Source organism: Falco biarmicus, chromosome 2 (assembly GCF_023638135.1).
Source record: "Falco biarmicus isolate bFalBia1 chromosome 2, bFalBia1.pri, whole genome shotgun sequence".
In the NCBI taxonomy this organism is placed as follows: Eukaryota; Metazoa; Chordata; class Aves; order Falconiformes; family Falconidae; genus Falco; species Falco biarmicus.
The window spans coordinates 112,698,615-112,717,601 of NC_079289.1; the positions used below are offsets into that span (position 1 = coordinate 112,698,615).

Here is an 18,987-nt window from a genome sequence, read left to right on the forward strand (position 1 = left end):
AAGATGAGAGGATGAATATATGTATTCAAGACATGTAAATATTGAAAATTACTCTAAGCAATGTCAATACTTTAAGAGAACCACTGATGCAGTTGGTCTAACAGCAAGGCAACACATCTGAAAAGATGTTATTTTTAAAATTATATTTTAAAATCTGGTGGAATAACTTTGCCTTTCTTTCAGCTGACATGTAATTGAAGCCAGCAAGCAATTTGGTGATTTGACCCTTTAACTAATTTGCTCTTCTCAACAGTTCCTCAAGGGATTATTTTTTTAAAATAAAGGAGATGGGGAAGGAACAAAGATGATGTGTGAAAAAGATAAAGGGGAAAAGAAACAACAACCAAACAGAAATGAGAGGGAGGCACTGAGCACATTCATTTCAGTTTCGTTTTCTAGGTCTTCTGAAGAGCACATTGCCATTTCAGAAAGGTTAGAAATAAAATAACCTAACCAGTTTGCAGTGGCATCAGCAGAAGTTACATTAGCTTTGTGCACTGTAAAAGGTGAAATGATAAATCTGAGAAAATAGATATGAAATTATATGCTAATGCAGCTGACATTAAAGGTTAGGAGTTCGTCTGTCTAGCACCAGTAAATCCAATTGTGTTACAGTGTATTATACATGGTGCGAAAGAATAAATGATGCATTGAGTTCAGAGTTGCACCAAAGGGGGAAAAGCCATTCTAAAATTGTAGCTCCATTGCTATTACTCAAAAAAGGAATCATCATCTGGTAAAGGAATACTGTTTGATAGAGCAAGTGTTAGTAATGAGAGGGACTGAATGGGAAGCACTGGGTATCATACCTTTTGCTTTAGTGTTCTGTCTCTCACATAGATGCACCAAATTAAATAAGAGATCTGTACTTTAGCATTCTGGTGGCATTTCCAGAAGATTATTAAAAGCAGAAATACCGGAGAAGCTAAATACATAATTTTTCTGAAAAAAAACCCCCTATTTTTTCAATATTTTTTTTTACCTACTATGTCAACAATACTATGTAAAAAGTATGTTTTTAGGTCTCAGGAATATTTTTACTGTATTTTATTTTTTCCCCTAACAAAACTGGGCTTCAAAAGTAGATAAGATAATATGTTTGTTTTGTTGCAATAGATTAAGTCATTTTGAATTAGTTTATGTATATTTTAGCATACACAAAGAACTCAGAGGCACAAAACATTTTGTCTTGATAAACCTCTAAACTGAAGATTAAATTTGTTTAGATAAGAAGGTCATTTCATGTCAGAACTTGATTTAAAATGTAAACAGAAATTATATTTGCCTTGCAACAGCAGAATGGTCTTACAGTGTTTATATATATATAAAAAATATATATAATTAAAAGTGTGTGCTTTTAAAAATAGATGACAATGAACAATGAATGCTAGGCATTCTATCATTTCTATTTATTATTTTCACTATCAAACATCTATACTTGTGAGATATAAACTTTTATTAGTTAGTACAAGCATATCTGTATGTGCATTTATCTGACCGACTGATAGAAGTGGGCCCATAGTTGACATCTGGCCCAACCTCGGTTCAAAGTTTAAGTCAGGTTGCTAAGGTCTTCTCCAATCCAATTTTGAAAAATCTCCATGGACAGGGATTCCATAGTCTGTCTGGGCTAGATGTTTCAAGCATTTCAAAGCCCTGATTGTGGAGAATTTTCTTTATATGTAGATACTTCATGATACATAATCAGAAATTTTCCTTAGTGTAACTGGTGTTCATTGTACCTCAACTTTTGCTGTACGCCTCTGACAGGACTCTGGCTTTTTCTTCTCTATGACCACACGTTAAGTACTTGAAGGCAGCAGTTTGATCTGGTTTTAGTCTTCCTCAGGTTGAACAAACTCATCTATCTCAAGCTGTCCTCGTATGTTTTATGCTCCCACCACTGACCATCTGTATGGCTCTTGGCTGAACCTACTCGGGTTTATCAATATCTTTCTTGTACCCAAAAGCCCAGAAGTGGACCTGGTACTCTAGATGCAGCCACGCAAGTACTGAATAGAGAAGAATCACTTGTCTTGACTTGCTGGCCATGCTATTATTAACGCAGGGCAGCCCTTTTTTAGCTTACAACCCTGTAAGGGCAAACTGTTGACTAATATTCAACTTGTCCTCAAGACCTCAGTTCCTACTCTACAAAGCTACTTGCTATCTAGTCATCCCCCAACCTGTTTCATTATAGTGATTTCCAGACAAAGTGCCTCTGTAACGTATCATTTAAAAAAAAAAAATCAGTGGGTATTTAGGAGAGAGAGGAGTAGCAAGAAAATAAATTAAGTAATGGACAACAGTGGACATATTTAAAAGCTCTGTAAAACACCTGGGTGAATATTTGGAACGCTAGCATCTGTTAACACACCCAGTACCTGATCTGCACTGCTCTTACAACCAGGTGGGCTTACATTCCGTTAGCATACATTACCATTACACCTTCACTTTGCTATGAAGAAACTTTTAAGAAGATAAAGCTGATAAAGTGGACAAGCTAAGTATTTCTGCTGGGGATGTCAACAGTTTATAGAATAGTATCACATCCTTTTCACAGAGGTAATTAACTCCAAGAGTTGAACTCTTTCAAACAATAGATGTCTAGAGGAAGACTTCTAAACATCCGTTTAGGAAATTAACTGCTTTTGTTTTTCTAAGGGATTAAGCATCCACAACCTCTCACTGAAATTAAAGTTGACGTTTTCGGGAGCTGTCTGTCCTCCTACTGAAATCAGTAAACAAAGGAATGTGTACATTTCTTATAAGCAGAAGGCTATCTATATAGGTGCTTATTATTAAATTTGGAAACCTAACTCTGGGAAAAAAATCTCATGTGTTTGCTTTAAATATGAGTGAAGACATTGGTTGTTTGATTATAATAACTGCACTTTAGCCGTGGTCAATATTTCTCTCACCTACTGATCCCTAAATATTAATAGTCAGAAATGGAAATCTCTTAAAGCCTAGCAAACAACAGGCAGGAAAATGCTTGTATGCAAGAAATAATTATTTCTTAGGGGAAAATGTGTGTCTTTGTAGTGTCTTGGTCTATCTGGAGACAACAAAAAAAGAGTACCTTTCTGAATTCAGAGGTATTTTAAATTTAAGGTGATGTAGCTTAAGCCGTTTAAGACTTGCTTTCTGAAACTTATATTTCATGTAAATTTTATTTAGGTCATCTTCTCTAATGGGAGTTAGTATAATTTTTAAAACTGAAACTTCTCACTTCATTTTTTAGGACACAGAGGACATATGCAATCTCAGTGTAATTTAGTATATGTGTTTATGTATTTATAGATGTCTTCAAAGGCTTTCATTGTAACAAATCAATATAATGAGCTAACTATTTTGCTGAAATAAATTAAAATCAATAAGCATTATAAGTAGTTGGGAACCAAGTAAAACTGTTCTAAATGATGTGTAAGAAGACCTCATTGCAGTTAATGCATTAAAACTTTTTAAAATAAATGTTCAGTCTTTGGGATCTTCAGCTTTGATCTGACAGATATGTCCTACAACAGAACTTTCTGAATTTGAACCTTGAGATGAGTTGAATACTTATTAATCTGCAGACTGAATCTGCACAAAAGCAGAGGGCAAATTTAGCATGATATAAAGCAGTGAGTGGAAGGTCTCTGAAGTGATTTTATTTCCAGTCTTCTTGGGACTTGTCTGTAGATTCCAGTGAATACTATGATGTGCTCTATTTACAGTTCACAACCATTGATAGCTTTGATAAACTTTGGTTTAGTTTAATCATAAATTACCATAATTCTGGACAAACAAAAAAATAATCAATGAACAAAGTAAGCACAGGATTGATGTGACTACATGCATACAACTCTTAGTTCACATGACTTCAGTAATATCCATATATTGCATTACTATGAAAGATCATAAGCATGGACTTGGAAAATGTAATACTTAATGACACTATATACATAAGGGAAGTGAGGGTGGGAGGAGGACACTTTTTTTTTACTAAACTACAGAGAAAGTTTATATCAAATTTGGCCCTAAACATATGAGAGATAATGATGAAAGAAAATTCCACTTGAGTGCAGCGTCATGTAACCAATTTTAAAATTTTATTTTTCAATATATGTCTCCTGCTCTGACAATTGGAGCAAATTGAGGAACAACTACAGTCTAATTACTTTTGTTTTAAAGAGATCAATACAGATATGAAAGAGGTGTCTTTTCAACAGTGTGATAGATAATTTAGCTGTCTAATGCTGGACTAATTTTCCTAAAAATATTGGAGAAAATTGTTTGTTTCTTCTTTCTTTCAGATGTTAAATTTTTAAAAGAAGAAGATGCAAATCGTAAAACATTCACAGTCAGCAGCACACTGGATTTCCTAGCAGATCGAAATGATGATGGTGCAGTTGTAAGTTGCAGAGTAGATCATGAGTCGCTAAACTCTACACCTCAGATAGCAATGCAGGTTCTAGAAATACACTGTAAGTAATACACGTTATATATGCTTCTTTTTATAGTGGTGTTTTGTTTCAGAGTTTTTATCATGGGAAAATTAGAAAAATCTCTGGTATGGTATGGATGGGTAATGTTTTTCTATTAGCCAGCTTCTCTGGTTTGTATTTGGTTGGTTGATGGGTTTTGGTTTTTTGGGGTTTATTTTTTACAGAAGTCTAAAAAGTTTAATGAGAGCTTTACCAGTGAAAACACTGAATCTGAGTTGCTGATTTGCTTTGAGAAATGGTAGAGAGGAAATGCATTTGTGTTTTATCTTTGTCATTCTAGCAATGTGAAAGATTTCTTAAAAATCAAAATCATAGTAGCTCACAATTTTCCTTGAAAGTATCTAGAAACCTGAAACAAGGGTATGAAGAAACAAAGTTCACAGTAGCCTGCCTCAGTAACTTTGAATATTGCTAATGAATCTCTGTGTAATGCTATTAATAACACAAGTCCAGGAGAAAAAGCCCTTTAGAATTTATTTTTAGGCCTTGTCTATACAGGATATTATTCTAGATAATCCAGTATTTCTATATACTGGTTTATTTTCTTCAAACAGGATTTCTGGAAACGATGTTTTCCACAGTGCATCATTCCAAAGCTGAATGAACCTGCCTGTGTATCTGTACGTTACACTCTGAAGTCATGTTGTCCTTTGAGTCAGGGTTTTTTTTTTCACTTATAAACTGTGGGACACTCAGGTGAACACTTTTTCACCATCAGATGACATTTTCATAATCACTTGCATTACACCCACCATTCTTAAGGGGACAGCTATTTGGATTTCTGCAGAACACCTGCACTTTTGATTGCCAGCGGACAAAACCAGGCATCTGCGAAATATTGTCAGACCAGGTGAAGGGGAGAGACCTTTCATGAATCTGTTCCTAGGGTAGGGGTAATCAACCTGTTACAAAGCAGACAAGTTTGTCCATAAAGCAGACAAGCTTCCAGTTGCTGCAACTAGCTCCTGAGATACCATGTCAAGGACTGCTGGCATATAAAATGTGTTTCTAAACAGGGATATTTCTATCTGAGCATCTGAGACTCAGCACATGCAAAATGCAGTAATGGCAAAAGCACTCCATGCATAGAAGCTGACAGCATTGCTAAAAATTCCATCTGCAAAAAAGTCTGCAAATGAAGAGGATGTGGATTAGCATCCACAAGTAATAATCTACTGAAAATAACTGTTTTCTGAAACATTCTACCCATCATTTTACTGAGGGGCATCAAAGCCTTTCTTTACCAAATGGCTATAAACACCTGCCTCCCCTAATATGTTCAAATGGCATCTGTACTAGAGACATGAACCCTTAACAGCTTCATTTCCTTGAACTCGAAATCCCACAGCCATCGGCCACTGAGCTGGCCTATGCCTTCACTTCCAAATTGCTTGCTCTTCTTCCGCTACCCTGCTCAAGGTGGTGGCACTACAGGAGATGAACCACATTGAATGAAACAGTAGATACAGAAACATGACAGCTATACAAGGTTTAAACTAAGTCACAGTGGCTGAAATGTGATGTGATTCAAGGTAAAGGCAGGAATCTTCTTTGTGCCACCATCGAAAGATCATAAGGCAAACAAGCTTTTTTGTGGCTCTCGTATATAAAGCTTCTTTAACATTTGTTGTTTCCTTCTGATTTGCACCCTAGGTAGCAAGATACTACCTTGCTAAATAGCAGTGGGGTGTCTCTTCCTCTATGCCTGTTGCTTCGTTTTGAACATGACCTTTCTCTCATCTGTGCGTTCACTGAATTTCTCTAACAAGGACAAACTTCATTGGGTGTTTACAATTACTAATGTCCTTTATGTTACTTCCCCCTCAGACTGCCAGCTTACCAAAAGCCACAGTGCACAAGTAATTAATTATTCTCTATCATTCCTGCTTGCTCATTTTCTACCAATCAGTTTAATACTCTCCAGCACTAGTATAGAGCCATTATATATGGAAAGATAAGTGAGAAATGTGCCAAAAGAAGCTCAAGTTTAGAAGAGAGCGTGGAAATACCTTTTAAAACCATGGAGAAAGCAGTATTTTTTTATTCGTGAGAAGAAGACTAAGAACTGGCAATTATTGTCCTTTTCCTTACCACCTACATACATACTCAATATACTCAACTCAGTCAACATACTCAAAGGTCTTATACCGGAGAAGTTTCTAAAGGAAACTTTATAAAAAGGGGAGATTCAGGGAACTAATGATGTGGTTCGGTAGAAAGCCTTTAAGGAAAAAAGAGGAGAAGGCTGATTTACTAGAACAATAGCTAAGACTGAATGGAGTACACTGCACTGGAACTGGACCTCCTGATTTTTTTCTCCTGGTACTGTGCACCATCATTGTGGGTATTACTGGAAAGTGCTAACTTTTTTCCCATCAATCTATAAGACTCCAAACATGTAAGAGACATCCTATTTGTATTAATGAGAGGGATGCTCACAGGACCCGGTGTGAGCTGACCCAATATATCCTCAATGCCACCTGACAGCCCTTCAAATATAGTGCTAACAAAATAGATGAATTATGGGAACCCATGAGAAAAGTCAGGAGAATTTGTTAATCTGAAGTCCTGTATAGGCTCCGAAATCACAACCAGGTAGCATGGCATTGCTCCATAGGGTGCTTGTTCTGAATGTCCCAGGGGTATTTCAGATGAGCAGAAGCTATAGGAGAATGATAAAGTACCTTAAAACGGTCAAACAGAACAGCACAGATGAGCATCAGTTTGGCAGAGAACAGATGCACAATGAAGGGGCATCACCCACTAGAACTGCACTTGGTTTTTAAACTCCTTCCTATAATCTGAAAAGTTTTATCTGTGGTACATGGATGCTCCTTACAAATTATCAGTGTATCATCACAGGTTGGAAACAAAAGGCAATAATACATTGTCTAGCCATTTCTGTCCTGTATAATCATGCTTGAAAGTAAAAAAGTCATCTTTCTTTTAAGCAAGTAGCCCCTGACAATGAACAAAACATTTGTGGCTTCATCAAAACAAAACCAAAAAAAAAAAACCAAACCCAAACCCAAAAACAGGCTAGGAAAAGGAAAACAACAGAACAGTAGGAATTACAAGATTGTTTTTGCATCCAGTGGATGAGAGGTAAAGAAAAAGGAAAGCAACGTAATGGTTGGCATGACAAGTTTTTATTTATGCGTAGTGAAAGACAGAATAAAATTAATTCTGTCCTACACGATGAGACTATGTGAAACAGATATTTGTAATGAGTCCACGGAGTGATGTAGGTAGAGGTGCTTATGAGTCCACACAGCTGCTTTTATTCTTTAACAGGAAGTAAACTTAACAAAATGAAAGCCAGTAATGCCATCAGCAGTGATATCAATATGGAATATACTATGTTCCGTCTTCCCCTTACACAAATCTTACCTTTTATTAGTGTGACAGAGCAATCAAATCAGCTTTCTCCGGTAGTACTACATTACATGAAGTGAAGGTGAGGACTAAACTTTAAAGATAAGAAAGTTTTAATTTTCTTTTAAAATGTATATGTGTATGTAACAATAATAATGTCTGAGTCCTTCTGCTGCCTTTTTTTTTTTTTTTTTTTGATCAGCCCTTGTTTTCACAGGGCTTTCCAGATTAATTTGGCAGGCTTCAAATATTAAACTAATAGGGATGCTTTTGGGGTAAGCATACTGTACCCCACTCCAGACTGTGGGATAATTAGCTCCTCCAGCCTTTTGAGTTTTATTTATCACTAATTTATTTTACGTCTCACTTGTGCTTAATCCTGCTCATCTGTATGTCATGCTCTGTGTACTGCAGTGCAGCCCAATTGCCCAGGTCTTTCTGGTGTGCTGAAAGGTTTAGCCATAATTTAGTTTCTGCTTGGCCAGCAGAGGTTTTGTGGTTGCATGACACTGCTTGCCGAGTTTATTTTTCCCCTGACCCTTACTGTCAACAGGAAACCTAAAATAGACTTGTATCCCCCGTGGCTTTGCTCTGAAGTTTGCTCGTCAGCCTAGCTGCCACTGATTATTAGGAAGTGCTTCTTGTAAATGATAAATACAAATCTCAAAGGGATATTTCATTTCATTGTTTACTTCTGCATTCAGACTAAACTAAGAATGCATTCTTTGTTCCTGTATTAAAGAATCACAGGTGCAGTACTTCAATTTTGAAAGCTTCTCAGTACGGTATTTGTGAGGATGTATACTGCGAGTCCTCACGCATACTCCTGAAAAGACATTTTGAGGGCAAGTAGAACTTGTGGTCCACATCTGGGAAGTGAGGGCATTCTGCTCATTCCTCCTCCATGTCTCAGACACGTGCTGTTGCACAGAAGCAGCATCTTCACTTTCCTCCAGGTCTTACCTGAGCAGAAGCCAGCCAACACATTGCTTCCTACTGAACAGAGTGCCGTAAAATCACCCAGTGGCAATTACCTTACCTTAGTGAAGATTCTCTGACTACAGTAAATTACCCAGCAGACCTCAGTAAAAATTAATTGTATAAGGCTGCCCCAGAGGCTGCTTTTGAAGCTTTAAAGTGAAATCAAATCATTTGAACTTCAAGCCTAATCATCGCGATTCTAAAATGGCAGCTGTGATGTGATCCGTGTTAATGGATTCAGTGAGATTTTGCTCAAAAGCTGACCACGCTCCCAAATGACAGCACTAATAAGCTAAATATGTGTTATATAAAGAAGTGCCTGGAGAGGCAATTTTTATTAAATTCTATATTGGCAGACATAGATGTGCAGATTGTCAGTCTGACCATTCTGTAGCCATCAGCTACCTTGCTTCTACAGGCTGTTCCAACAGTGTTTGTGCAAACAGGCTGTTTCTTCATTTGTGGGTTATTAGATTCTTTTGCAATGAAGGTCTGAACTTGACTTTAAAATTAAGCAGCTATTCCAAGAGAATGTCGGAATTATTGTCCGGGAAATAAGCTTATTGATTTTGAATTAAGTAAACAAAATGCTTCAAATGCGGCAGACTGCAGATAAGCAAATCAGCAATGCACTTGTGCAGCCATGTAGAAAATGGTGTGTATGTGTGTGCATGTGTGTCTAACAACAGCGTACTGCTGTGATTTCTGATATATTAACAAATGGAGGTTGCTCTGACAATGGGATGGGTTTAGAATTTCTGCTGGTGTAAAGCAGAGTAATTTTATCAAAGAGGTGCACTAGCTTATGCTCACCAAGAGAATTTAGCCCATTATTTTTACTTGGCTGGTTTCAAGTTTTTGTTGGAACACAGTTTCTACAGTTACATGTTCTGAACAAAAATAATATGAAAACATATGAAACTTAATATCTATATACTTGTGTGTGAATATGTGAAAATAAAAGATATTATATGTATTATTTCTTACAATATACATTCATATAATACTACATGAAGCAAGACATTATAAAGGCAAGAAAAGGGTCGTGCATGGTTGACTGTTAGACCCTTAGTCTATGAAGAAAAGACTTACAGTTGCATATGAGAATAGCATTTACAGAAAAAAAAACCCTGTGTCTTCCTTAAATCTTAATGTTTAATTCTCATTAATTAGTGACATTTTAAATATGTTAGGTGGCTGTTCAGGATGACTGTCTCAACCGCAGACTTGCTGTCTTTTTGTAGCTCGGAAGAGGCAGATGCATGCCCATGCAAAAGCACACAAACTTGGACACCTCTTAGCTATGATAAAAAATGAGGCTGGAGGGACAGTTTTCCCTGTTGCCTACATATGGTCCTTCTGTACTGTAAGTGGGTAAAATATGTGTCACACATTCATCTTCTTTCAGCTGTGTGGCTGAGGCAGACCACTTGTTTTCTTGAAGCTGTTCAACTAATACTTAAGATTTTAATTTTGGTTTAGTGTGCTGCTTTCTTTTTACTTGCTGTACTTATTTGCGCCAACTTTGTGCTTAAAAAAATTTCTTTTACTCTGGCACTTTGGCATGAGTTCTGTCCTTTTTCCCTTAGTGTCAGGATTAATTAATTTATTTATTTATTTGTTTCTTTCTTTATTTTTGCATGAGTTATGTCTCCCAGAACTCCCCAGGAGTTAACTGGTACCCATGCTTTAGGAACAAAGGCACATTTCTCTGTTTCAGAAGCAGCTTGTGCTGTCTAGGCAGACAACATGTTTTTCAAAAGTGAAGAAAATAGAGAGTTCAAAGATGTCTCCTTCAGTGATCCTGATCTTTCATTTCTGACCAGTCAACAGCATTATTGATCATTCTCATTTGCTTTTGACCATCTCTTGATTACGCTGTGTGACACCCTAAAACACACGCGCTAAAGTAAAATCTGGGAATATTTGGCATAATTACACACTGCCTCAATCTTTGCATGAACAGTCTGGCAAGTGATACGTCCCAGGGTCAGGAGATGCTTTACTAACTAGGAAAATGAGGTGTCACAGCCTTCCAATTTTTCATTTTATTTTTTTTTTTATCAGGGCCCCAAAATACTGAGCCAACTCAAGTTAATACAGATAGACTGTATGTTGAGTCAGGAGTGAAAATAGCTGGGATTTCCATAAGAACCAAAACTTGCTTTGGCTTTGCCATGAGGGAAAATGTTGATCTGACTATACCTGTAGTCGGCAAGCCTAAGCACACAACTCTTATGTAACTTCTGATACAGTTAAAAGATTTGGATTTCCAAGGGGATAGTTCTCTAAGGCCATAAAACAAAGAACTCACTTGAGATTTGCACATCCAGGGCTTTGCAGTTCTATTTTCCAAATTAGCACAAATTGCTCTTTTGCTATAAGCATTTTATCTTAGAGTAATTCGAGTGTTTTGGAACTGTGATACCTCAGAGACCTCTAGAACTTGTGGAAGGTGGCCAGTATCTCAGGCTTAAGCCTTCTTTCAAGAGTCACATGATGGCACAGATGCAGTGGCATATTCTCTGGCATGGTCCATCCTACTGCATACTCTTCATAACAAATGGCAAAGAAAATTTCCCTTTGAGGAGACAGAATTGTTTTGTTCCAAACTGATGCACTCTTAATGTTTTTGTTGGCTTTAATGCTTTATTCTTCTGAGTTCTTAGACTCAGCTCTGGGAATGAGACACATCTAGGCTATGTGTTCTTTTTTTTGTGGAAACAGTCTGCTGTCGGTATTGTACAGCTACCTAGACCCAACCTTTTGGAAGTCACAAAGTCATTATCAGACTCTTATCTCTTCTGCTAAGCATACCTGTTAAAGCTGGGTATGAATAGTAGGGCACAAGAAGGAAACCCAGAACATTTTTATTTTTTTTTTTTTAATTTTGACTGATTTGTCAGGACTGTGGGTGCTGTAAGAACGTCTTTGCTTCAGACAGCAGCGTGCTAGGTTTTGCTCCAGCACTGGTCTATCGCAGGGATGTTTTTGACATGTGTCCTTTATCCTTAGCAATGAAGTATATTTCCCATCCTGAGTTAATGGAGGGTAGTAGCTGGTTAGTGTAAGATACCACCCAGCATCTTGATCACCTGGGCATGGCTATGGCAACGTTGTTCCTACAGAACAGAAGGCCTGGCCTCGAGTTCTTAGATCTCAGCTTTTCAGGTGGGTTTCTCTATCCGACCTTCATCTAACAATTTAGATTGTCTTACTGATTAAAGCCACTTTTTGTTCCTGCTTAAAAAGCAAGAGGGCTGTGTTTTCTGTGCGATGGGCAGGCAATCCTTGGTCTCTCACAAAACCTTCCTCTCTGACCATAGGCAATCTTTGTAAGCCTAAGAAAACAGGAATTTCCTTCACTTCAGTGAAAATCTGCCAGCTGTTTGAATCCCTTAAAAGCTCATGAGGAAAAGCTAGATGTTTTCTTAAATGGGTACCTGAGTCTGAAAGAGTCACCGTCTCTTGTGACTGATGCTCCCATACTTCAGAGGTCATCTGAATGTGTTCCTGGTTTTCTCTTCCAATGAAGATGTTCTGCTGGACTGCAGTGACCTTGAAAATGAGAAAGTTTCAAGATATTCCAGTTATGCTGTGAGATAAGTTTACCCTTCATACACATTGAGGTTTCCACCCAAGATTCACCTATGTGGAGATACTGTTCTGGTGTTTTACCTGAACTGTTTGGGTTTTTTTATTCGTCAATCATGGTGTGAATGTTAATGTGGACAATAAATATATCTCAATGTTATTTCAATACTTCAGTGACCAGCTTTCCATTCTGTATCCCTTAAAATAGGGATATTTCCATATTTACTGGTGTAAGATGTAGTTAAAAATAGTAATAATAAGAATGCAAATTGAAAGATACAGCTTCAGCACATGTTCACCTCTTCACATTGAATGAAAAGTAAGTAAGAAGCTCTTCTATTTAATTATTTAGCTCAATAATTATGTAAACATCATGTTAGTAAGTAAAATTATCTAGTTTAGGCTTTTCATATTAGTGAATGCTTGGAACAAATGAAACACAAAGGATAGTTACTGTAAACAGTAAAGAATGATATCTGTGAACATGAAAGTTCAGTGCCACAATTTGCATGTTTAAATGAGATCAATTAGGTTAATGATGGATGAAAATAAGAAATCCATAATTTAAATGCAAAATAATTCAAAAACTTGTAGGACCATTTACTGCCAAACTTTCAGCTTTCAAAGGGGGTATCTAGTTCAAAGGGTTAATGCACAATCCTGACCTTTCCCATCTGGTGGCTTCTGTTCAAATATAGCTTACAACTGAAATATAATCTAATATAATTTATTTCTTGCTAAAATCCTTTGTAGGAAAATCCACAGAGTGACTTGTCTATTCTGCATTGAAACTAAAATACAGTGTGGGCAGGTTGTTTCGTTTGCTTGTTGTGTGTTTGAGGGCTCAGGAAGGTTTTAAAAGAAGTTTGGGAGGGAATGTTTAATAATATTAAAGGTAGGATGTTCAGCAAGTAAATGTATATGCATAATTCCATTCCAGCTGTGTAAGCCTTTAGACATAGGGAAGAGACAACCCAAGGATAAAAGGCCTGTAAAGACAGAGGGCATGGCTACGCTGGGAAATGGAGCACAGTGAGATCATCCCTGAACCTGTTCCAAATGCATGTTTGAACCACGGAGCGCTTGGCCATGTGGACATGCTAGCTTTGGTCAGTGTGGTGATGTTTCCAAATTAATGAGCACTGGCAGGCTAGCAACTGTTTTCTCTCCAAAGGGGAGGCTGGGCACAGAACCTTGCAGAGCTCACTGTAGGATTTTGAGGTCGCATAGTTGATTCGGTTCATAACTGGCCACGTGCCATTGTCATCAATAGGAATCCCCCACAGTGAGTGAGCCAAGACGCTGGAGGATATCCTTAGGTGGACATAAGAAAGAGAACAAGTTAGTTCATCTACCTGAAAAGACAGAAAATTAGCATAAAGGTGTAAAAAAGGCAATGCAGCTGATTTCCTGAAATGATAAACTTTTCTCTACATAAGGAGGTAGGTTCCAGAAATAATAATCTATCACAGAGACCCCAAAAGCAGTATCCCCCAGACTGGCTGACTGATTTTTGAAGCTCCTAAGTAACATGTAAATAACAGTCAGCTACTATCAAAGGGATTTAAAACATCACTTCTCTGCATTGTATTTGATAAGATGAATGCCTACATGGATATAATGTGAATATGTTAGATTATCCGTATTAGAGATATGTAGTGAAAGGTTGAATTTACAGAAAAAACAGAAAGCATTTTTTTAAAATATATGTGTTATAACAACTTTATATTGGGTAGCACTAAGAGGACAATAAAGACTGAGTAGCTGAATGAAGGTCCATTGTCTGAGCAGTTCCAGGTGAGGTCCCCAACCAGAGCAAGAAAATTTCAGGTACATGACTAAGATCCAATAAGATCCATGCTGTCTTTGAAAATATGCTTAAAATACCTTTTCCTGTTTTGCCTAGCCTAGGCTTGGTGTTATTTCAAATGGAATCATCTTGGAAGGAGAGTGATGATTATAGAATCTGTATAGCTCACCCCCCAAGTTACAGCTCTGGTCACCTTCAGCTAGTCAGCCTAACGACAGGAGGGCAGAGCTCTTCCAGACCCTCCCTATAGAACAGTTTGGGAGGCTGCTTATTGCCAGAACTGATGACTAGGAAGCAGGTGAGACGGTTTGGAGAAAACCACATACAGAGATTGTTAGCAGGACCTCCCAAGGAATAGAAGTTTGCCCTTCATGAGTGTGTGGTATATATTTATAAGGAAGAAATCAAATTTTCATGCCCTGATACTACTGCTCAGTTATTTTTATATAAAGTTTTATAGTGTCCAGTATCTGATACAAATGTCAGAGAAAGGCTTGAAGGGGTATTTGGGTATGCTGAGCATCCAGAGCTCTTCATTTACTCTTTCAGCAGTTTTGGATGTGCTGCAATTCTCAACCCATATTCAAGATAATTTAAATCAGACACAACAGAAGACTGAAGGCCTTAAGCAAAAGAAACTGAGGATGCGGAAGACAAAGTTACAGTGAAAGGTCATGTTCTGACTCAGAGTTAGGTATTTCTTGATAACATACGTGATTTAGGCAGAAGGCTTTTTTTTCTTTTGCTTTTCTTCCTTACTCCTCTTAGGTGACATGGCAAAAATGAGATAGATCAGTTGGAGAGTGCATGGTGTAAGGCAATAGACATTAAACCAAACAGATTGTTTAGTCTGAAGAAGTGGCATGACAGAAATAATTAAACAAGGTAACAGTTGTAAACCTAAGGTTCATCACTTGCATTCACTGAAGGAAACAGAACAGAGTTGCCAAAGAAAATGTATTTTCAATCATATCCTTCATGTGTGTATGTGACTTAAGGGATAACTAAGAAACCAGTGACCCATTCTGCAAAACCCTGTAAGGGGCAGTAGCTGTAACTGGTGCTAACTATCTCCATGAAGGGGCACACATCAAGAGCTGTGGTGACAGTGCCGCTCCGTCTACCACTTAATCTGGCAGGGTCTACCAATATATCCAGTGCTACGCTCACAGTTTAACAATCATGTTGGAGCGGCCTGGTATGACTGACAGGTGAGATGTTGAAACAGGTGCTAGGAATATTTTTAACGAAGTACCAGGTAATCAGTGTTCACAGAATTAGTAACCTAAATGGTTTTCTGCAAAGTTGGTGCTTCGATTCAGGCATTTGAATTATGAGTGTCAGGGTGGAAAATTTCATTCATCGAGCTTTCTTTTCCCCCACATTGCCATTTGGCTTGTTGTTTTGCATCCAGGAGGGTGTTTTTACAGTCTCCTGGTACAAATTGTTATTACTTTTTTCTCCAACAAAGATTGTTTTAAATAAATTAAAAGAGAAGAGATAAAGGATGACATAATAGTCATCAAAGAATCTCAGATTACAAAGGGACCATATGCTGCTTCTGGTCTTGCTTGACTGTAAAGTAGTTTTTGAAGGAGTGTGAAAAGAAGATAAAGGAATATCCATGTGGATATGTTACCAAGTTTTCACTTTTCTCAAAGCTAAGTATTTAGAAAATATTATAAAGCTTAATTTTACAGTATCGTCGAACACATTTATTGAAATGAAATACCATTGCCCTGACACAATCATTTGATCTAGATTGTCTCACCCACAAACACTACTAATAAAATAGCTTGTCAGATACGTAATACTGAGTTTTTCTTTCATCTGTTTAAGCAATGAGTCATTTGTTATATTCTGAAGCAGAGCATCAAACTGGCTGTATGTCCCAGGGTAATTTGATGACGTTTACCAATGCAGACTTGCTTTGCAAGTGCTTAGTCAAAGCAATAGGGCACAGGCAGAAGCCGTGCTACTTGTCATTTACAAAGGGAGCCCAGTTCTGGGGAATGCTGATTCACAGCTGTAGGATGCAGGCAGCTGGGAAGTGTAAAAGCTATTAAAAATGGTGAGCACTTTCACAGAGCTGATTAGAGTACTCCTCTCTCTTCTTTCAGATCTCATTTGGGATATCCAATTTGTTGTTTATTTTTGAACATACTAGAGTGGTTTGTCCTTGGAATTTACTTTGAAAGTCTTTTTGTTCTAGGCTTAATCCCGTAGGCTTTTTAGAAATAGTAATAAAATTGTGTAGGAATACAGAATTTTCAAGGAGTTTTGTAATCCATATATTGCTTTGTCATAATTTTTTTGTAATCTATATATTAAAATTATGATCTTCTCATGGTTTCTGGGGGATAAAAAAGATACCTTAAACTGTCCTGTGCTTACTCCAGTGCTAATTAATCTGGGAAGTAGATACACCATCATTTTTGGAGTTATCTGCTTATTTTATCTTGGCATCTGGAAATGATGGAAAGCTTCCAAGGAAATAAAAGAGAAAAAGCACGATGAAAAATGTAGAAGACTGTGACATAAATAGATTTTGCAAACATGCCTTTTCAAAAAACAGGCAAAAACAGGTAGAGAATAAATGAATTAGTCTCTCAGGAAATGCTTTAAAAATCTTATCATCTGGCAGTCATTTATTACCAGGTAGCAATAATCTTTTATTATTGGACTGTTAGATTTTTATAACATTTTTTAAAATGATAGCACCAGAACTGTTGTTGTTCACTGCCACAATAAAATATCAGAGAAATTTATGGAAGCTTTTCAATATTCAGAAGGTTTGCGGTCATAAAATAAAACTATGAAGTAAAAACATGCTGCTGCTAGCTCATAATTTAGCTAAACCTGTAAGAAGAAAAGTGTGTTCTAATGAATCATTCATAGTGATTTGGACTCTGGTACAAAAGGTAGCGGTGGTTAGCGTGCAAAAAACTAAACAGGGTAAATAAATTAATTAGAAGTGACAGAGTAAACCTGAGTATTGTAGATCCAGGCGGGAGATGCTGCTGCACACAGTGAAACGATTATATCAGAACTTACAGTGATCTGGGAACAGTCAGTGGGCAACGGTAGGAAGGTGGGGGGCTAATACATGGTCTATCCCTTTTGGTAACAAAAGAAAATGTGTGAGTTTTCCTGGGTAGTGGCAATCACTGGCTATGCAGACAGCATGAAACAGTAACTCTCAGTGAGAGAAACCTACCAGTTCATCTGAGCAGGATAGTAGTATCATGGTCCATTGCTCTTGGGACTCTAGTTAGAAATAACTCAGCAGGTTATGTCAAGAGAAGAGTGCGGGGAGCCTCACCAGCCAACCACAGCAGATTTTCATATCTTGCAACAAGGCACAACCTGCTTGCTGAGTATATGAGAATCCTCCTGTTATTCCTAGAAATCCCAACTGAATTTCCCATACAGAAGGAGAGGCGCCTCATTCCAGTGCCTTTGCCAAATGAGCTGGCAGCCATGACATGGATGCTATACCATAGCTAGGGCCTATGGATTTTGTTCTGTGGGCTGCCTGGAGCTTGAGGGAGTGTTTTCCGAACTGGTGAGTAGTTAGTAAGACGTGTTCTTTGTGTTGCTTAGGGTTTGTGAAGGTGAAAGCTGGCATTCATGGTAAGCTCACTGATCACAGTGTGAAGAGTTGCTCTGTCACACAGTCGTAGCTCTCTCCCTGAATGGATCCAATGACATATTTAATGTTATGGCATCCAATGCAGAATTGCATTGTTAAACAAAGCTTTTTTTTTACTAGCACTACTTTTAAGGCTTTTTAAATCGTGTATAGACAAAAACTTCTAGTCATAAAAGGTAATTAAAACCATCTAGTCACCATTCTAAAAGATTAAATAAGAAGGCAGTATCAGTGTTTTTAGAAGGGCTGTGAATGACACTTGTAGCACATCCTGATGTAGCACTTGCTTCCTCTGACAAACCCAGCAAGTGATGTATTTGTCCCTCCCTGTACTAGTGTCTTTCCTATTACTGTTAACATAATTTACACTCAAACAATAAGTCCCTCAAGGATCACAGACTTCATTACAACAAACTCAGCTTCTTTTTGAGGGTGAAGAGATGTTCATAACATGAACTACAGAGAGAGAATCACCTTCAGAGAAAAAACACATCAGAATCAAAGTATTCCAGTGGAGGCCTAGGGTCAAATTATGTTAATGAGCTGTTTTCAATTATTTATAATGTGATTAGAGACAGGATCTGTTTGCCCTGATTTTGAAATAGGCACCTGACAATTTGGTTCCATGGAAACTAATCAGATGGGAGGGTATGATTAGGGGGATTTAATGATGTTTGTTGTAAAACTATATTGTATAGAGGTATACATTTTTGTTCACAACAAACGTGTTTGAACAGCTGTACCTCCCTTTATTTCTACCATTTTCACTAGGTTTTTTGGTACTAGTTTGAACTTGGAAGACTAAATGGGACATGGTGAAAAATAAAAGAAGCACAGAATCCCTCATGTTTTAAGAAAGAGAGGTTTAGACAGTATATATCACACTGACGTGTGCCATGCAGAGAGGAAAGAACCTTACCTTTTTTTTTTTTTTTTGAACCCCAAAGACTCATAAACTACAACAACTCAAGAGATGAATCTTTCTCTATACACTTTATATATCTTGAACCTTATATGTTACTGTCACCAAATGGGACATTTTTTTCTGTGCCAGGTCTTTTAATATCCTACAGACTAGAAAAAAT

The 18,987-nt window shown here is 37.4% G+C and overlaps 1 protein-coding gene across 3 annotated transcripts in view; it reads left to right on the forward strand.

Annotated features, from left to right (window-relative positions):
* The window catches only part of CADM2 (cell adhesion molecule 2), a 671,028-nt gene that overhangs the window by 545,045 nt on the left and 106,996 nt on the right, over positions 1-18,987 (forward strand). For all 3 annotated transcript variants that reach the window (XM_056329400.1, XM_056329402.1, XM_056329401.1), the window contains one exon: positions 4,299-4,469. In XM_056329400.1, the coding sequence (XP_056185375.1) occupies positions 4,299-4,469 (171 nt within the window). The remainder of the gene's footprint in view (positions 1-4,298; positions 4,470-18,987) is intronic.